Source organism: Hypanus sabinus, chromosome 10 (assembly GCF_030144855.1).
Source record: "Hypanus sabinus isolate sHypSab1 chromosome 10, sHypSab1.hap1, whole genome shotgun sequence".
Taxonomy (NCBI): domain Eukaryota; kingdom Metazoa; phylum Chordata; class Chondrichthyes; order Myliobatiformes; family Dasyatidae; genus Hypanus; species Hypanus sabinus.
The window spans coordinates 29,542,396-29,563,982 of record NC_082715.1 but is presented as its reverse complement, the minus strand read 5'-3'; the positions used below and the strand labels follow the sequence as shown (position 1 = coordinate 29,563,982).

Sequence of the window (21,587 nt, the reverse complement as noted above, 5' to 3'; positions counted from 1 at the left end):
ACGCTGGAAATACAAAGCAACACACTCAGAATGCTGGAGAATCTCAGCAGACCAGGCAGCATCTATGGAGAAGAATAAACAGGTTTGGGCCGAGACCCTTCAACCAGATTACATTGTTCCAATAGTAACATCTACAGCTGGTATCATCCCAAAGTCACTACACAATAGAATTAAACAATTAGGCCTACACAGCAGTATTTATGTAAATCTTTAGAAACCACAATACTAAACAACACTATAACAGTCCGAAAGTTTCTAGCAATTGAGAAATGAATGTGCTTGGTTGTGCCTGTACCTCAGGTTTTACCAGTTGAGCTGAGAAAAAATAAAAATACCCCAATAATAACAATAAATAAGCAACAAATATTGAGAACGTGAATGGAAGTATCCTTGAAAGTGGGTCCACACGTTGTGGGAACAGTTTAGTGATGGGGCAAGAGAAGGTCAATGAAGTTATCCCCTCTGGTTCAAGAGCCTGATGGTTTAGGGGTAATAACTATTCCTGAACCTGGTGGTGTGAGTGAGCTCTGAGGCTCTTGCATGTTCTTCCTGATGGCAGCAGAGAGAAAAGTGCTTGACTTGTGTGGTGGGATTCCCAATGTGATACAACGTAAGGATTTAACCAAACTCTGCAGTAATTTAACACATCTGAGAGTTGTTTTAAAGTTGTTGTGCTATTGATCACTTGAAACATAGAAACATTGAAAACCTACAGCACAATACAGGCCCTTCGGCCTACAAAGTTGTGCCGAACATGTCCCTACCTTAGAAATGATTAGGCTTATCCATAGCCCTCTATTTTTCTAAGCTCCATGTACCTATCCAAAAGTTTCTTAAAAGACCCTATCTTATCCGCCTCCACCACCGCTACCGGCAGCCCATTCCACGCACTTACCACTCTGCGTAAAACAACATACCCCTGTCATCTCCTCTGTACCTACTCCCCAGCACCTTAAACCTCTGTCCTCTTTTGGCAACCATTTCAGCACTGGGAAAAAGCCTCTGACTATCCACACGATCAATGCCTCTCATTATCTTGTACACCTCTATCAGGTCACCTCTCATCCTCTGTCGCTCCAAGGAGAAAAGGCCGAGTTCACTCGAACTGTTTTCATAAGGCATGCTCCCCAATCCAGGCAACATCCTTGTAAAGCTCCTCTGCACCCTTTCTATAATTTCCACGTCCTTCCTGTAGTGAGGCGACCAGAACTGAGCACAGTACTCCAAGTGGGGTCTGACCAGTGTCCTGTATAGCAGCAACATTACCTCTCAAATTCCACGATTGATGAAGGCCAATACACCGTATGCCTTTTTAACCACAGAGCTTGCTTTTGGAAAGGTTTGAAGAGATGATAACAATAATAAAGAGATCACACTTTGACCAGTTTTATACTCAAATAGTCATCCCTCAACACTGTAACCAAAGGAGTATAGCTTGGGTGTCTGAAGATTGTGCTCAGAAGCTCTCAGAGCAGTTACCCTGATTGAATATTCACAGGGATTCTGCTAGTTGGGATGTGCTCTCATTGTGTAAATGTAACACTTACCCAACAGGCTGGTATACTTCTAGGAGAAAAGGAGATCCAGCCACTCACCAACCCCACCTCCTGTACATGCAGGTGCTGTGAGAGTAAAGTTTATGCCCTGCGTAGATACACAATATCAAACTCACACCAGATACCGTTATGGAATACACTTTAAAGATTTTACTAAAACTAAAAGAGTACTATGCAATACAGTATATACGAAGGAAAAGAAAATAAAGTAAAAGGCGCCAACTTATCAAAGTTCAATCAGTTTAGTTGACATCGTTGGAGCTTAACCATCGAACCAATCGACCCCTCATCACTTTCCTCCGACCTCCACATCCTCGCACCTGGGACCACCCTGGTGGTCGACCGAGCAGTGCAGTGCACGTCCACCTTCCTCGGCATCTTCTTCCCGACACCCTGAAAAGACCGCAAAAACCCCCAAGCTCCCTGCCCCACAAGACAAAATAACATTCCCCCATTGGTCAACAAATGAATACAATTCTGATATCAGCAAGTCTAAAGCTAAACAGCTGTGAGAGAAAGCACTTATCATACAAAGAAGCATTCCTACTCTTAACAGAACAAAGAAGCCATTTTGATTAACATACACAGTACATTGTACATAAAGGTCCTTAGAAGCATTTCTACTTTGATTTTGCAGAAGACTCCTGCTGAAGTGACAAAGAATTTTTCCAGTCTTCTTCATGAATTATCTACGGCCTCACGTAAGCAAAACATCAGCAAACCTGGAAATGTAGAAGCTGTCGTAACCATCCTGACGAAATTTTCAGAAGTAAATAATACTGTTAATGAAACAGATTTGCAGGTAAGAACAAGCATCTAGCAGGAAAAGTCCAGGGCATTTTCTGCAATGTGTCTTTTACCATTAAAGTGGTTCAGCAAGGTGAACAGTATGTAAGCAGTTTGTGGAACCATACTTGAGGCAACACAATATTAAGCCCTGAAGCCCATGGGATCACCTGCAAATCATTGTGAAACGGAAGAAAGCTGTGTTTGAAATGATCTATGGTGCATATATAGGGTCAAGTGTATTTCCCAGTAGTTCACCTCATTCTCTACAGTGGTCACAGAGGGTATCAGCATTTAATGCCACATAAAGAGGCGACACAACTCCACCAACCTTGGAGGAAATAGAGGCTTCAGCGATAAGACAGGCAGCCTGTAGATTTACTGAACAAGATCTGGACTTTCTCATTAGTTAGATAGATATAAAGAGGGAGCTCCTGTGTAGAGTGAGCCCAGAGCTCTACCAAAGACACTACATGAAGAACCTGGTGTCAATGTGTGGCTGCTTCCTCCATTGTGTCAATACGCCCTCACATCCTCAGGAAATGTCAGGGTGAGCTGCTCAGTTATATTGACAGACTTCAGCAATGGGATCAGAGATTCTTTCATTACTATGTTCTGATTGTTGCAGGTAGTCCTGCAAATGAGGGACATGTCATCAGGGCTCACTTGGGATAATAACTGATGAACATTACAGGTGTTAGAGACAGTGACACACACAAAATGCTGGTGGAACACAGCAGGCCAGGCAGCTTCTATACATAGATGTTTGAATTTCCAGCATCTGCAGATTTCCTTGTGTTAGAGGCAGCGGGTGGTTTTCTGGACTATGATTATGTATTCTCCTTTGATAAGATGTTTCTTGTCAATGGGCTCTTTATTACCGGTGTTCTCCTGGAACATCCTCCTGCTCCTCTGCCTACTCCTCATGCCCCGAAGGATTTTGTTCTGTGTGCTGACACTTACTACTCTCTTGCTGATGCACCATCAATAACTCTCTGAGACGTGAGGCGAGATATCAGCTTTTATTGGCTGGAAGAAAGAACAAGCAGCAATTGACCACTATACTTGGGGCGGAGTCCCCAATCGCCTTTATACCGGGGTCCGTGGGAGGAGCCACAGGAGCAGTCAGCGGTGGAGGGGGGGGGAGGGGGTTGTCCAGGTAGGTATATGTAGTTCACCACACTTGCAATGTTCAGGTTGTGGAGCAAACACAAGAAAATTGGAGCAGGAGCTGGCCACCAGGCTTCCCCAAAGCCTGTCCTGCCATTCGATATGATCCTGGCTGATCTCAGCCAGCCTAAATTCCTCTTCTGTGTCAGGTCCCAAAAGCCTGACGTTCTCTGATCTTTCAATTACCCTAACTATATCTATTTATCGATTTCTGATTATCCATCATCCACAGGGGTGGCAATTCCAGATTCACTACCCTCCAAGAGAAGGAATTTCTATGTTTCTAAGTTTTAAGTGACTGGCCTTGTAACTATAGAGCACACAATGATGTTACCCCCGCACCCAATGAGGGTGGCAACTTTGAGGTTGCCTCAGTTAATGCTAGTTTTATAGCCAAGTCCACATTCTGTTGGTGGATAATGTAAAGCAAAATCCAGCATTGTTCCCTTAAGCAGCACTTTTAAAACACACTGTGCCACAGAGGATGACTTCATTGGCCCAGGTACTTTTAAAAGGTAAGCAACATGGATAGCAGAAATGCACATAGGTATGCAAATACCAACATGAAGAGATAACTGACTATGCAGATAAATGATAGAACAAGAATTTTCAGAAGGCATTTGAGCATTTTCTACATTGGTTCTGATAATTCTTATTGCTGTGACATCCAGCTGCTGTGGCTGGTTTGTGAAGTGGTGTGAGGAATTATGGAAGTGGCAGGTAGCCCTTGAACAACATCCTCCTCCACTCCATCACTCACACACACACACACACACACACACACACATGATAAATTTCTCTGAGTGGTGCTGGTCATAGAAAATATTTAGCTTTTCCATCTTTCTGAGGCATGAAGAGATTATTGCACTGCCAGGGAATATAGCATTTATCGTCAGGACAACCAGACAATAATACACAACCACCTGCACATTTGGAAGTGTAAAGCTTTGTATGTCAGTAAATGATCTGGATTTTTATGCCTTTGTTGGGACACGAGTGTACAGTATTCAGTGATGCCTGACTGATCTATGCAGGCCTCATGTCCTCTCTGTACCAGGTCCCGGTAAATTCTACTACATTTGTGAGAAACCAACAATATGTCACTGCACAAGCAATTTTGCAGAGGCTGAAAATCTGGATCAACAAACACAAAATGACAGAGGAACTTAGCAAATGAGGCGGCATCTGCAGAGGGGAATATACATTCTGTGCAAACACGAGGAAATCTGCAGATGCTGGAAATTCAAACAACAACACACACAAAATGCTGGTAGAACACAGCAGGCCAGGCAGCATCTATAGGGAGAAGCGCTGTCGACGTTTTGGGCCGAGACCCTTCGTCAGGACTAACCAAAAGGAAAGATAGTAAGATACATTCTGTGTTCTGGACTGAGACCCTTCATCAGGACTGAACCATTGACAATTCCCTTCCCTTGATGCTGCCTGACTTGCTGAGTTCTTTCAGCATATTCTGTTTGTTGTTCAGTATCTCACTGCACAACGTCCCACCTGCTCTTCACTGAAATGAAATTATCTCTCTGTGTGAGAACAGTGCCTGATGCAATCATGAGCAGCAGATTGCAAGACAAAGCAGAGATTTAGAGAAGGTGTGGTGGGGAATTGGTGAATCCACATGACCCTGAGCTTTATGAAGCTGAGTGTGGTTAATTTGTTTTTAGCCTATTGCACCAGTCAGCCATTCTCGTCTGGCGAATGGTGTCAGGATTGGTCTCCTTTCGGATTAACCGGGTCCCGATATGAATATTCCTGTCTCAACCCTTGTATTGTTTATGGGGCCGAGTGGCCAGCTCAACACTCAACCCAGCATGGATGGAAAGCATGCTCGGGGGTGGCCCGACATCGATTTGAACTCAGGATCCTTCACTCCAGAGTCCAGCGCTGTTGCCACTGTGCCACTAGCTGGGTGTGTGGTTAATGATACTTATTCAGCATTTCACATATTTCAGTGATGACAGACTTATGGTCTCATAAGTAGCTGAAAATTTTCAGTGTGATGGATATCGAATTTTCTACCCAGAGTATTGTGGGATTGGACCATAAGACCATTGGAGGAAGTTGGAAATAGATAACCTTTTGAAAAATCAGGGAATTGAAGGCTAGGGGAACTGGCATAAAAAGGAGATGAAGCCTGGAGCAGGAAAGCCTTATTCTTATTGAATGGAAGGGCAAATTTCAGAGACCAGGTAGACAGCCCCTGTTCCATTTTTTATATGCCCTTATGTAGATAGGATGTGGTGATTTTGAAGATGGTGGAAACAGGCTCTTTGCATATGGCCTCCTGCCCTGTGCTCCTCAATCAGTTCTGCAAGACTAATCAGTCCAATGATGCAGTTGTTTCCTTCAGTAATGGGGTGCTGCCTGCAGTGGCTATCTTACAACAGTGGGAATTTGATGCCTTGTATTAAGAATTAGATCCAGTTCTTTGGTCAATAATCAGTGAGGCATGAATTACCAGCTCTGTTCCTTTAGCAATAGTGTCAGACACTACAGCCACATCTGTGTTTGTGAATGGCCTTGAAAGTGATGTTTATCATCATGGTGAGTACGTTTGTTAACAATTTTGAAATTTCTTCACTTGAAGTTTTCACGGTGATGGGAGAATAGGTTAAAAGTCGTATTGCTTAAAAACAATACACATTGATGGTCCCAGCAGAGAATGCAGCTTTCAAATTAGATGAACTATGTGCACAGGTCACTTCAATTCCATGAGTAATCCAGAGAACCACTGGCAGAATAAACAGGATATTGAATGATATTTATAGTACCATTAAGTACTTGTCAAGAAATATAAGTTCTGAATAGATTTTTTGGGACACATTGCATAATTTTTGCTCCTTTAAATGGTTAAAGGTACAAAAGTATGGTTAACATTTGGAAAAAAAGAGTAACTCATAACGCAGAACAATTTACAGGTTTGGCAATTTAACAGTTAGGGAGGACTCAGGACAGTGTATTGGCCTTTCCAGAAGGAAGAGGAGGAAACTGCTCTTTTTGCAGAGCAGCTGAAATGTTTTGCTGGCTTGGGTTGTCCCTCTGCAAGCCTTCAAAGAGAAAGTGCAAAAATTCTTGGCAGATTACATTATTACATTGTAAAAAAATGGGTGCTTCCAGTTTTTTTACACATTACAAGTATTTTCTGGAATAGATTTGCCACAGATGACCATGGAGGTTAAGGCATTGGGTATATTTAAAGCAGAGATTGATAAGTTCTTGATTAGTATCAGTGTCAAAGGTTAAAGCGAAGAAGGCAGTAGAATAGTGTTGAGGAGGATAATAAATCAGCCATGGAGTGGAGCAGACCTGTTGTGCCAAATGGCTTAATTCTGCTCGTATCACTTATAAACTTAAAGTCATAGGGTCATAGAAAGGTACAGTACAGAAGCAGGCTCTTCAGCCCATCAGCCCTGTGCTGAACCGTTTAAACTGCCTGCTCCCATTGACCTGCACCCGGACCATAGCCCTCCATGTACCTATCCATGCAAATGGAATGTTGGCCTTCACTGCTAGAGGGATTGAATTTAAGAGCAAGGAGGTTATGCTGCAACTGGACAGGGAACTGGTGAGGCCGCATGAGTATCACATGCAGTTCTGGTCTCCTTACTTCAAGGAGGATATACTGGCTTTGGAGGTGGTGCAGAGGAGGTTCACCAAGTTGATTCCAGAGATGCGGGGGTTAGACAATGTGGAGAGATTGAGTCGCCTGGGACTGTACTTGCTAGAACACAGAAGGATGAGAGCAGATCTTATAGAAACATATAAGATTATGTCATATAATCTTATATAACATATAAGCCATCATCGTAGCGACCGTCGTTGGAGTGGACTGAGGCAGAGTGGGTCGGCTTTGGCTCAATCAGGCTTCGGTGAGCTTTGAACAGGGCACAATTGCGCAAGTGTGTGGAAGTCGGCCTCTGAGATCAGCGGGGGAATTTAAAAAGCGAGCAGAGGCTGAGTTTGAGCTTCACTCCAGGTGAGGTAAGGCCGGGTAAGCTCCTTTAATTAATCTAATTAGATTAGGAGTAGGGAATGGATGAGGCAGTCGGGTGCTGCGTTTGCAGCTTGTGGGAAGTCAGGGTGAGCACAGTTGTCCCTGATGACTACACCTGCGAAAGGTGCATCCAGCTGCAGCTCCTGACAAACCGTGTTAGGGAACTGGAGCTGGATGAACTTCGGATCATTCGGGAGGCAGAGGCAGAAATAAATAGGAGTTTCAGGGAGATAGTCATCCCTAGGAGTCAGGAGACAAGTAGTTGGGTGACTGTCAGGAGAGGGAAGGGGAATAGACAGGAAGAGCAGAGCACCCCTGTGGCCGTTCCCACCAATAATAAGTATACTGTTTTGGATACAGTTGGTCGGGAAGACCTACCAGGGACAAGTTGCAGTGGTTGCGTCTCTGGCACCGAGACTGGACCCTCAGCTCAGAAGGGAAGGAGGGAAAAGAGGAGAGCAGTAGTGATAGGGGATTCCATAGTTAGGGGTACAGATAGGAGGTTCTGTGGAAGAGATCGAGAATCCCGGATGGTCTGTTGCCTCCCTGGTGCCAGGGTCCGCGATATCTTGGATCGAGTTCTCAGTATTCTCAAGAGGGAGGGTGAGCAGCCCGATGTCATGGTCCATGTAGGGACCAATGACGTGGGTAGCAAGCGTGAGGAGATCCTGAAAGGTGAGTTTAGGGAGTTAGGTGCCAAGTTAAAGGACAGGACCTCTAGGATAGCAATCTCAGGATTGCTACCAGTGCCACGTGCAGCTAGCTGGGTTTAGAAATAGTAAGGTAGTGCAGATCAACATGTGGCTGAAGACATGCTGCAGGAGGGAGAGCTTCAGATTTATAGATAATTGGGCAGTTTTCCTGGGAAGGTGGGACCTGTTCCGGTGGGATAGTTTATATCTGAACTGGAGGGGGACATATATTCTTGCAGGTAGGTTTGCTAGAGAGGCTCCAATGGATTTAAACTAGATACGAGGGGGGAGGGGAACCGGAGTGTAGGAACAGATGTATGGGAGAAGAAAGAAAAAGAAGACAGTAAAGTTCTTTATACTGTTAGAGATAAATAGAGAGGAAGAGGTGGAGAATTCTTTAAATGCATTTATTTTAATCCTAGGAGCATTGCAAGAAAGGTGAATGAGCTTAGAGCATGGATTGATACCTGGAAGTATGATGTTGTAGCTATTAGTGAAACATGGTTGCAGGAGGGGTGTGATTGGCAACTAAATATTCCTGGATTTCATTGCTCCAGGTGTGGTAGAATCGGAGGGACAAGAGGGGGAGGTGTTGCGTTGCTTGTCAGAGAAAATATTACAGCGGTGCTCTGGCAGGATAGATTAGAGGGCTCATCTAGGGAGGCTATTTGGATGGAATTGAGGAATGGGAAAGGTGTAGTAACACTTATAGGGGTGTATTATAGACCACCTAATGGGGAGCGAGAATTGGAGGAGCAAATTTGCAAGCAGATAGCAGATATTTGTAGTAAGCACAGGGTTGTGATTGTGGGAGATTTTAATTTTCTACACATAGACTGGGAAGCCCATACTGTAAAAGGGATGGATGGTTTGGAGTTTGTAAAACGTATGCAGGATATTTTTTTGCAGCAATACATAGAGGTACCAACTAGAAAAGGGGCAGTGTTGGATCTTCTGTTAGGGAATGAAATAGGTCAGGTGACGGAAGAATGTTTAGAGCAAACACGAGGAAATCTGCAGATGCTGGAAATTCAAACAACACACACAAAATGATGGTGGAACACAGCAGACCAGGCAGCATCTATAAGGAGAAGCACTGTCAATGTTTCGGGCCGAGACCCTTCGTCAGGACTAACTGAAAGGAAAGATAGTAAGAGATTTGAAAGTAGTGGGGGGAGGGGGAAATGTGAAATGATAGGAGAAGCCAGAGTGGGTGGGATGAAGCTAAGAGCTGGAAAGGTAATTGGCGAAAGTGATACAGAGCTGGAGAAGGGAAAGGATCATGGGACGGGAGGCCTCAGGAGAAAGAAAGGGGAAGAGGGAAGCACCAGAGGGAGATGGAGAACAGGTAAACAACTAAATATGTCAGGGATGGGGTAAGAAGGGGAGGAGGGGCATTAACAGAAGTTAGAGAAGTCAATGTTCAAGCCATCTGGTTGGAGGCTACCCAGCCGGTATATAAGGTGTTGTTCCTCCAACCTGAGTTTGGATTCATTTTGACAGTAGAGGAGGCCATGGATAGACATATCAGAATGGGAATGGGATGTGGAATTAAAATGTGTGGCCACTGGGAGATCCTGCCTTCTCTGGAAGACCGAGTGTAGGTGTTCAGCGAAACGATCTCCCAGTCTGCGTCGGGTCTCACCAATATATAAAAGGCCACACCGGGGGCACCGGACGCAGTATACCACACCAGCCGACTCACAGGTGAAGTGTCGCCTCACCTGGAAGGACTGTCTGGGGCCCTGAATGGTGGTGAGGGAGGAAGTGTAAGGGCAGGTGTAGCAATTGTTCCGCTTACAAGGATAAGAGCCAGGAGGGAGATCGGTGGGAAGGGATGGGGGGGACGAGTGGACAAGGGAGTCACGTAGGGAGCGATCCTTGCGGAAAGCAGAAAGGGGAGGTGGGAAAGACGTGCTTGGTAGTGGGATCCCGTTGGAGGTGGTGGAGGTTACGGAGAATTATACGTTGGACCTGGAGGCTGGTGGGGTGGTAGGTGAGGACAAGGGGAACCCTACCCCAAGTGGGGTGGCAGGCGGATGGGGTGAGGGCAGATGTGTGGGAAATGGGAGAGATGCATTTGAGAGCAGAGTTGATGGTGGAAGAAGGGAAGACCCTTTGTTTAAAAAAGGAAGACATCTCCTTCATCCTGGAATGAAATGCCTCATCCTGAGAGCAGATGCGGTGGAGACGGAGGAATTGTGAGAAGGGGATAGCATTTTTGCAAGAGACAGGGTGGGAAGAGGAATAGTCCAGGTAGCTGTGAGAGTCTGTAGGCTTATAGTAGAGATCAGTTAATAAGCCATCTCCAGAGATGGAGACAGAAAGATCAAGGAAGGGGAGGGAGGTGCCGGAAATGGACCAGGTAAATTTGAGGGCAGGGTGAAATTTGGAGGCAAAGTTAATTAAGTCAACGAGCTCAGCATGCGTGCAGGAGGCAGCGCCAATGCAGTTGTCTATGTAGTGAAGAGGGGGACGGATACCCGTATAGACTGGACTGTTCCACAAAGCCAACAAAAAGGCAGGCATAACTGGGACCCATACCCCTTGATCTTGAGGAAGTGGGAGGAGCCAAAGGAGAAATTATTGAGAGTAAGAACTAATTCCGCTAGACGGAGGAGAGTGGTGGTAGAGGGGAATTGGTTAGGTCTGGAATCCAAAAAGAAGGAAAGAACTTTGAGACCATCCGGGTGGGGACTGGACATCCATGGTGAAAATAAGGCGGTGGGGGCCAGGGAACTTAAAAACATTGAAAAAATTCAAAGCATGAGAAGTGTCACAAACATCGGTGGGAAGAGATTGAACAAGGGGAGATAAGACAGTGTCAAGGTATGCAGAAATGAGTTCAGTGGGGCAGGAGCAAGCTGAGACAATAGGTCTACCTGGACAGGCAGGTTTGTGGATCTTGGGTAGGAGGTAGAAACGGGAAGTTCGGGGTGTGGGAACTATGACATTGGTGGCAGTGGATAGGAGATCCCCTGAGCTGATAAGGTTGGTGATGGTATAGGAGACAATGGCCTGGTGCTCCTTAGTGGGGTCATGATCAAGGGGTAAATAAGAGGAGGTATCAGAGAGTTGTCATTGTGCCTCGGCCAGGTAGAGGTCAGTATGCCAGACAACAACAGCTCCCCCCTTATCAGCAGGTTTTATTGTGAGGTTGGGATTGGTGCGGAGGGAGCGGAGAGCAGAGCGTTTGGAAGGAGAGAGATTGGAATTGGAACAGGGTGCAGTGAAGTCGAGACGGTTGATGTTCCGTCGGCAATTAGCAATAAAGAGATCCAGAGCAGGCAGAAGACCAGAGCGGGGTGTCCATGAAGAGGAAGAGGGTTGAAGATGGGAGAAGGGGTCATCGGTGGGTGTAGGAGAGTCTTTGTCAAAGAAGTAAGCTCGGAGACAGAGCCGGCGGAAGAAGAGTTCAGCATCATGGCGTACGCGAAACTCGCTGAGGTGTGGGCGAAGGGGGACAAAGCTGAGGCCCTTACTGAGGACACAGCGCTCTGCCTCAGAGAGTTGAAGGTCGGAGGGAATGGTAAAGACCCAGCACAGATGAGAGATGGGATCAGAGGGTGGAGGGAGGCTGGTGGTATCGGTGGAGAGGGAAGGGTTAGGGTGAGAGGAAGATGGAGCCTCTGAGGGCCCAGGAGCTGATGATGGGATCTGAGGGAGCGGATTGCAGAGTGGTGATGGGGGAAGGGGAGACAGGAATCACAATCGCAGCATGTGAAGACCTGGCCTGGAGTTGAAGACTGGAGTCGCAGTCGGTGGTTGCGCAATCGCTCTGAAGCTGTCCATGGTCGTTGGAACCCATGTTGACTTTCGCCACCTCCAACGGGATCCCACTACCAAGCACATCTTCCCCTCCCCCCACTTTCTGCTGGGATCGCTCCCTACGCGACTCCCTTGTCCACTCGTCCCCCCCATCCCTTCCCACCGATCTCCCTCCTGGCACTTATCCTTGTAAGCGGAACAATTGCTACATCTGCCCTTACACTCCCTCCCTCACCACCATTCAGGGCCCCAGACAGTCCTTCCAGGTGAGGCGACACTTCACCTGTGAGTCGGCTGGTGTGGTATACTGCATCCGGTGCTCCCGGTGTGGCCTTTTATATATTGGTGAGACCCGACGCAGACTGGGAGACCGTTTCGCTGAACACCTACGCTCGGTCTGCCAGAGAATGCAGGATCTCCCAGTGGCCACACATTTTAATTCTATGTCCCATTCCCATTCTGATATGTCTATCCATGGCCTCCTCTACTGTCAAAATGAATCCAAACTCAGGTTGGAGGAACAACACCTTATATACCGGCTGGGTAGCCTCCAACCTGATGGCATAAACATTGAAACAACACACATAAAATGCTGCTGTGTTCCACCAGCATTTTGTGTGTGTTGTTTGAATTTCCAGCATCTGCAGTTCCTCGTGTTGGCATGAACATTGACTTCTCTAACTTCCGTTAATGCCCCTCCTCCTCTTCTTACCCCATCCCTGACATATTTAGTTGTTTGCCTGTTCTCCATCTCCCTCTGGTGCTTCCCTCTTCCCCTTTCTTTCTCCCGAGGCCTCCTGTCCCATGATCCTTTCCCTTCTCCAGTTCTGTATCACTTTTGCCAATCACCTTTCCAGCTCTTAGCTTCATCCCACCCCCTCCGGTCTTCTCCTATCATTTCGCATTTCCCCCTCCCCCCACTACTTTCAAATCTCTTACTATCTTTCCTTTCAGTTAGTCCTGACGAAGGGTCTCAGCCCGAAACATCGACTGTGCTTCTCAAAGATCCTGCCTGGCCTGTTGTGTTCCACCAGCATTTTGTGTGTGTTGACGGAGGAATGTGTTGTGGAGCAATTCGGGTCCAGTGATCACAATGCCATTAGTTTCAATATAATTAGGGAGAAAGATAGGACTGGACGCAGGGTTGAGATTTTTGATTGGAGAAAGGCTAACTTTGAGGAGATGTGAAAGGAGTGAATTGGGACAATTTGTTTTATGGGAAGGATGTAATAGAGAAATCGAGGTCATTTAAAGGTGAAATTTTGAGGGTACCGAATCTTTATGTTCCTGTTAGGTTGCAAGGAAAGGTTAAAAGTTTGAGAGAGCCATGGTTTTCAAGGGATATTGGAAACTTGGTTAGGAAAAAGAGAGATATCTACAATAAATATAGGCAGCATGGAGGAATATAAAGAATGTAAGAAGAATCTTAAGAAAGAAATTAGAAAAGCTAAAAGAAGATACAAGGTTGCTTTGGCAAGTAAGGTGAAAATAAATCCAAAGGGTTTCTACAGTTATATTAATAACAAAAGGATAGTGAGAGATAAAGTTGGTCCCTTGGAAAATCAGAGTGGACAGCTATGTGTGGAGCCGAAAGAGATGGGGGAGATTTTGAACAATTTCTTTTCTTCGATATTCACTAAGGAGAAGGATATTGAATTGTGTAAGGGAAACAAGTAGGGAAGTTATGGGATCTATGACGATTAAAGAGGAGCAAGTACTGGTGCTTTTAAGGAATATAAAAGTGAATAAATCTCTGGGTCCTGACAGAAAGTTCCTGAGGGAAGTTAGTGTAGAAATAGCAGGGGCTCTGACAGAAATATTTCAAATGACATTAGAAACAGGGATGGTGCCGGAGGATTGGGGTATTGCTCATGTGGTTCCATTGTTTAAAAAGGATTCTAAGAGTAAACCTAGCAATTATAGGCCCGTCAGTTTGATGTCAGTGGTGGGTAAATTAATGGAAAGTATTCTTAGAGATGGTATATATAATAATCTGGATAGACAGAGTCTGGTTAGGAACAGTCAGCATGGATTTGTGTGTGGAAGGTCATGTTTGACAAATCTTATTGAATTTTTTGAAGAGGTTACAAGGAAAGTTGACGAATGTAAAGCAGTGGATGTTGTCTATATGGACTTCAGTAAGGCCTTTGACAAGGTTCCTCATGGAAGGTTAGTTAGGAAGGTTCAATTGTTATGTATTAATATTGAAGTAGTAAAATGGATTCAACAGTGGCTGGATGGGAGATGCCAGAGAGTAGTGGTGGATAACTTAGTCAGGTTGAAGGTCGGTGACTAGTGGTGTGCCTCAGGGATCTGTACTGGATCCAATGTTGTTTGTCATATACATTAATGATCTGGATGATGGGGTGGTAAATTGGATTAGTTAGTATGCAGATGATGCTAAGGTGGGTGGCATTGTGGATAATGAAGCAGGTTTTCAAAGCTTGCAGAGAGATTTAGGCCAGTTAGAAGAGTGGGCTGAACGATGGCAGATGGAGTTTAATGCTGATAAGTGTGAGGTGCTACATTTTGGTAGGAATAATCCAAATAGGACATACATGGTAAATGGTAGGGCATTGAAGATTGCAGTAGAACAGAGTGATCTAGGAATAATGGTGGACAGTTCCCTGAAGGTGGAATCTCATGTGGATAGGGTGGTGAAGAAAGCTTTTGGTATGCTGACCTTTATAAATCAGAGCATTGAGTTGGGATGTAATGTTAAAATTGTACAAGGCATTGGTAAGGCTGAATTTGGAGTATTGTGTACAGTTCTGGTCACCGAATTATAGGAAAGATGACAACAAAATAGAGAAAGTACAGAGAAGATTTACTAGAATGTTACCTGGGTTTCAGCACCTAAGTTACAGGGAAAGGTTGAACAAGTTATGTCTTTATTCTTTGGAGTGTAGAAGGTTGAGGGGGGGACTTGATAGAGGTATTTAAAATTATGAGGGGGATAGATAGAGTTGATGTGGATAGGCTTTTTCCATTGAGAGTAGGAGAGATTCAAACAAGATGACATGATTTGAGAGTTAGGGGACAAAAGTTTAATGGTAACAAGAGGGGGAATTTCTTTACTCAGAGAGTGGTAGCTGTGTGGAACGAGCTTCCAGTAGAAGTGATAGAAGCAGGTTCGGCATTGTCGTTTAAAGTAAAATTGGATATGTATATGGACAGGAAAGGAATGGAGGGTTATGGGCTGAGTGCAGGTCAATGGGACTAGGTGAGAGTAAGCGTTTGGCATGTACTGGAAGGGCCAAGATGGCCTGTTTCCGTGCTTTGATTGTCATATGGTTATATTATGATAGGGATAGATAAGATAGAGGCAGGAAAGTTGTTTGAGACTAGAACTAGGGGACATAGCCGCAAGAATTAGGGGAGTAGATATAGAATGAGGAGGAAATGCTTTTCCCAAAGAGTGGTGAATCTGTGGAATTATCTGCCCAACGAAGCAGTGGATAGATCTTTACACAGTAGGAGAATTAAGGATTATGAGGAAAGGGCAAGTAGGTGGAGATGAGTCCATAATCAGATCAGCCATGATCTTACTGAATAGCAGAGCAGGCTCGATGGGCCAGACAGCCTACTCCCACTCCAATGTCTTATGCACCTATCCAAACTTCTATTAAATGGTGAATTTGAGCTCGTATTCACTACCTGATCTGGTAGCTTGTTCCATACTCTCATGACCCTCTTGAGTGAAGAGGTTTCCCTTTATGTTGCATTTAAACTTTTCATCTTTCACACTTAACCCTTGACCTCTAGTTGTAGTCCCACCCTACCTCAGTGGGGAAAACCTGCTTGCATTTACCCTATCTATTCCCCTCATCATTCTGTATACTTCTATCAAATCTCCTTTTAATCTTTTACGTCCTAAGGAATAAAGTTCAAATCTATTGAAATTTTACTTGTAACTCAGGTCCTTCAGATCCAGCAACATCACTATAGATTTTCTCTGTACTCATTCAACCTTATTTACATTTTTCCTGTGGGTAGGTTACTAAAACTCTCCATAATACTACAAATTAGGCCTCACCAATGTGCTATACAACTTCAACATAACATCCCATCTCCAGTATCGGTGTCTTATATTCATCCAAGGATGTGGGGAAGACCTTTTACCATATTTTTGTTTTGACTTTACTAGCCCTGGCTTTTTCTGGTTCAGTATCTCTAAAGATATTTTGTGACTGGTTGGGTGTTGCTGGGGGGGGTTGAATGAAGTTCGCGTCAACTTATTTCAGTCATTTCTTGGATGCTTTGCATGTTCAAGTCTTTATCTTTGTCCATTTTCTATTTCAAAATTATGTGAATTGCTGAGAATTACATTTGATTGATTAATAAAGAATTCCTTTGTGTTTTTCAGAATTTCTTGGAAGCTGTAAACTCCGTGATTTCTCATGAATCAATAGAAACCTGGGGTATTCTCTCCAGCACGAAAGATCAAACTATCAGTTCTAAATTATTACAGTCAGTGGAGACATTTAGTCGTCGTCTCAACCTGACGAATAACACCTTAGATGTTGAAAAGAAGAATCTACAGCTCAGAGCTACTAAAATTGACAGCCGTAAAACAAAAAGCCCCTTTAATGTAACCTTCCATAATTTTAGCACTGAAGGCTACACCAATTTATCTACTAATTTAATAATTCCCACTGATGAACTTGAAAAGTTGGTAACCAACGTAGTTGTCACAATTGCATATCCAACATGGATTGATATCTTACCCAGCAATACAAACTTTGAAGGAGATTTCTCAATTAATGGTCTTGTCGTGACAATAACATTAAGTAATAAGAAATCAATTAACATTAAGATGAACTTCTCAGCAAGAAACCCTACACTTGATTTTAACTCTGCCCAATGTGCATTTTGGGATTTTACTCTTAATGGTACATGGAATAATGATGGCTGTACACCGGAACATGATGGAGAAAACATCATTTGTAATTGTGAGCATTTAACATCCTTTTCCATTTTAATGTCCGCTAAGCCAGTGAAGGACAGTATTCTGAGTTCTATAACCCAAATTGGAGTTGCTGTTTCTCTAGCAAGCTTAATAATAACCATCATTATAGAAGCAGTGGTATGGAAGCACGTGACCAAGAGTAAAACATCACATATTCGCCACGTGGCAATTCTGAACATTGCTATCAACTTGCTGATAGCAGATGTATGGTTTATTGTGGCAGCCTCCGTAAAAGAAGGTTCAGGAGCTTGTGTGGCTGCAACCTTTTTCATTCATGTTTTCTACCTCGCCTTATTCTTTTGGATGTTCACCCTTGGCCTTCTACTTATGTACCACCTGGTTTTCCTATTCCACGATTTCAGCAAATCTGTTTTGATGGGAATCTCATTTGGCATCGGCTATCTGTGTCCAATAATAATTTCTGTCATTACAATCGGAGTTACCTATCCACAGGACAGTTACATAAGAAAAGATGCCTGTTGGCTCAGTTGGAGGGAAAAATATCCGCTACTTGCTTTCATTATACCGGCTTTGTCTATCATCGCAAGCAACGTTATTGTTCTAGTTGTGGTCATATTCAAGCTCCTACGACCAACAATTGGAGACAGGCCCAGGAGCCATAATGAGGAGAAGGATACAATAAAACCAATTGTGAGGAGCATTGCAGTGCTAACCCCAATCCTTGGACTCACGTGGGCATTTGGAATACCAACCTTTATGGAGGACTCCCATATTGCTTTCCATTATATATTTACAATTCTCAATGCATTTCAGGTATGTATTAAAAAAGATTTATGACTTTTGATGGAGAACTGCATAGTTATAATTATGTACTAGATTTTATGTAAAGCAATCAAGATCAACTAAATATCTTCTAGTGGTTCAGTTCAATAGATGATTTGATTAAAGTCTGCACAACATTTTCTATGTGACAGTAACTAAAGTCCAACACATGGATGAGTCCTGCAGCGTAGGGATCATGGAAAATTATGTTTTTTGAGAGCCCATTCGCCATGACAGTGAAATAGAATATCACTGAAGTTGCTTGATCTGAGTGTTTGCAGCACTTTGTTTTTTATTTCAGATTTCCAGCATCTGCAGTTTTCTTGATTTCTGTGTCACTACTACATGGGGCGCTTCTCTGAATTGCAATTTCAACATTGCCAGCGCATCTCAACATGCATCATGGGGGAGCACTGCCCTACTTCTAAGAGATAACCACAATTGTAGTGAAGACAAAGAACAATAGATAATAGTTAATCAAACCACTGAGGCACTTCAAGGTTAAATAAGTGACACAAATCTCAATCCAAAAATAGCAGCTGGAAAATTTAAGTTCAATAAGTTAATAGTGAATCTGAGGAATAAGCTAGTACCGTAAACACTGGGCTAGAATACTAGAACACTAGAATATTACAGCACAGTACAGGCCCTTCAGCCTTCAATGTTGTGCCGACCCATATATTGCTTAAAAATGTACTAAACTGGGTTATGGTAAAAAAAACCAGATTCACTGCTGTTCACTGGGGAGGGAACTTGTTTATATTGGTAATTGGTAAATTATTGTCACATGTCCTGAGATGCAGTAAAAAGTCTTGTCTGCTCACCATCCATGTAGATCATTCCGTACACAATACATCGAGGTAGTACAAAGGAAAGAAATCAGAATGTAGAAAATAATGTATTATAATGACAGTAAAAGAGCAGTACTTTCTTAGTTACCTACTGCCTGTTACACCACTGACTTTTTGGGCAGTGATTAATGTCCTCAATCTCTGTCTATATAAAAGCATTCTTCATTGCTGTTTCTGTAACTTGTTTTTTGACCAGTCAGGGTCGATAGTTCTGTGCTGGATCCCTGAACCTAGAATGGAATGTTACAAAATGTTTGAAAGGTTTTAAGGATCTATTTGTTAATTTCTGAAATTTATTTTTCATTTCTAGGGTTTCTTTATTTTGGTCTTCGGAACATTCATGGATAAAAAGGTGAGCTTCTGCTGTTATTTTCACCAGTTTTCCTGCGATTTGTTTTGTGTCGAACTTAAAAAATGTTTTATTCTTTTGCTAAAACAGGTGCGAGAGGCTCTATTGAAGAACTTCTCATTGACTGGATTTTCTTCACGATCAAGGGTAAGGCAGTTAAAATAATACACACGCGCACACACACACATGGTTGATGCTGAAAAAGAAAATAACTTTTCACGGTATGTTTAGGGGTTTGGAGAAATGTGGGTAAATGTGAGGTCAGAAAGATGAGTTTGGTATTGGTTTCTCATGGAAACTGGAGAATTAGAGACATCAAAACACCTGATGGTCCTCGGGACAGGGATCAGGCAGCACAAACTTCCTGTGCAAATGAGAATGTAGACAGCAAGAAAAAAGGACAGTGTCAGGAGTCTGAGAGATGGAGATAGAAAAGGATGAAAGAATTGGACAAGATGATAAGTGTTTCTAAGGCAGAGAGTTGTGGAGGAAGGGTCACCCACCCACCACACCAACTCCACCTTCACCATCAACAATCACTGAGTATGTTAACGATGTGTGACAAAGTGTAATATGGTGAATGCATCTCTCCATGAATGGTCCAATTTCAGTTCATGTGCACACTTCTCAAAAATCTGGAACACCTGGAGAATAAAGATGCATATCCTAAGTCTTAGCACTCAGATCTGCAGCTGGATCTTCAACTTCCTCACAGACAGGACCCAGGCTGTAAAAATAGTGGACAAGCTCTCCTCTACAATCACTCTGAGCACTGGTGCCCCACAAGGCTGTGTACACAGCCCCCTGCTGTACTCACTGTACACCCTTGATTGTGTAGCCGAGTTTCCATCGAAGTCAATGTATAAGTTTGCTGATGACACCACAATTGTAGGCCGTATCTTGGGTAATGATGAGTTTGAGTACAGAGAGGAAATTAAGAACCTGTTGGCATGGTGCGAAGACAATAACCTATCCCTCAACATCAGAAAAACAAAGGAATTGGTTGTTGACTTCAGAGTGAGTAGTGGACCGCACAAACCCGTTTACGTCGGTGGTGTGCAGGTGCAAAAGGTCAAGAGCTTTAAGTTCCTCGGGGTGAATATCACAAATGACCTGACTTGGTCTAACCAAGCAGAGTCCACTGCCAAGAAGGCCCACCAGTGCCTTTACTTCCTGAGAAAGCTGAAGAAATTTGGCCTGTCCCCTAAAACCCTCACTAATTTTTATAGATGCACCGTAGAAAGCCTTCTTCTAGGGTGCATCACAACTTGGCAGGGAAGTTGTCCTGTCCAAGACTGGAAGAAGCTGCAGAAGATTGTGAACATAGCCCAGCACATCACACAAACCAATCTTCCATCCTTGGACTCACTTTACACTGCACACTGTTGGAGCAGTGCTGCCAGGATAGTCAAGGACACGACCCACCCAGCCAACACACTTTTTGTCCCTCTTCCCTCCGGGTGAAAGTTCAGGAGCTTGAAGATTCGTATGGGCAGATTTGGGAACAGCTTCTTTCCAACTGTGATAAGACTGCTGAACGGATCCTGACCCGGATCTGGGCCGTACCTTCCAAATATCCGGACCTGTCTCTCGGTTTTTTTTTGCTCTACGTTACTTTCCCTTTTCTATTTTTTTTATTTATGCTTTATATTTTAAATTTTTATTATATTTACTATCGATTTGTACTCCAGGGAGCGCGAAGCGCAGAATCAAATATCGCAGTGATGATTGTATGCTTTAGTATCAATTGTTTGGTGACAATAAAGTAATAAAATAAAATCCTATCAAGTGTAATTGTCATTCGAACCATACGTGGTTACAGCCGAATGAGACAGCATTCCTCTATGCTAAGGTGAAGAAACAGACACATGCATTCAACATAACGAGCAGAGAAAAGAAGTACAAAGTCATATAAGTAAACACATGTTTAGTCCAAGTCAATGAGTGACAAAGTCCACAAATTGCTGGTTCCTGGCAGTACAGCCTGGAATTCCACCAACCCAACACTCGAGGGCAGCACTGACAGCTGGACACCACACTGCAATGCAAGCTTGAGGATTGAACCCTCGTCCTTGCTACAGCTGTGGTGACATTGCCGCTTCAGTGACTGTCTGACCACCTATCAAAGGAACTAGGTCTGTGACAATCAATGTCCAATAGGGTCTTGTGATCACAAAAGAAACTTATCGTTTCACTACACACTGCCTTCACGCCAACTTGAAAGCACCAACTATGGAGGCTTCAAGCAGCAGGCAGCAGCATAGTCTGCACCCAGGTCAGCTCTTCTGAACAGAATCCAGCTTCTTCTGCAGCCTGATGACACGACTCGGCTCCCTGGGCTTGGTGGCCTGACTCAATTCCCTCAGCCCGACACACCTTCCTCAGTCCAACATCCCTGGCTCAACAACATCCCAGGCAACTATTCCGAACAGTAAGCAGCTCACTGATGTGACAGACCAGCTGTATATAGTGATTGCGGTCAAGAATAGTCTTACTATGTATTAAAACACATTTAACAAGGAAAAAAGCAGCTTTGGTTGGACTCCAAGTGGCTGCTACATGTATACACACCCCCATCTTATCGGAAGAAACCCTGCCAAAGGCTAAGACAAGGAAACATGAACCAATCCTCCTAGAGGAATCAAAAATGGAAA

General features: G+C 43.9%; 1 protein-coding gene across 1 annotated transcript in view; it reads left to right on the top strand.

The window, feature by feature from the left end:
* The window catches only part of LOC132400537 (adhesion G protein-coupled receptor F4-like), a 116,654-nt gene that overhangs the window by 79,664 nt on the left and 15,403 nt on the right, over positions 1 to 21,587 (top strand). The window contains exons 11-14 of the mRNA XM_059981579.1: positions 2,194 to 2,358; positions 16,348 to 17,724; positions 18,895 to 18,936; positions 19,024 to 19,080. Of these exons, the coding sequence (XP_059837562.1) occupies positions 2,194 to 2,358; positions 16,348 to 17,724; positions 18,895 to 18,936; positions 19,024 to 19,080 (1,641 nt within the window). The remainder of the gene's footprint in view (positions 1 to 2,193; positions 2,359 to 16,347; positions 17,725 to 18,894; positions 18,937 to 19,023; positions 19,081 to 21,587) is intronic.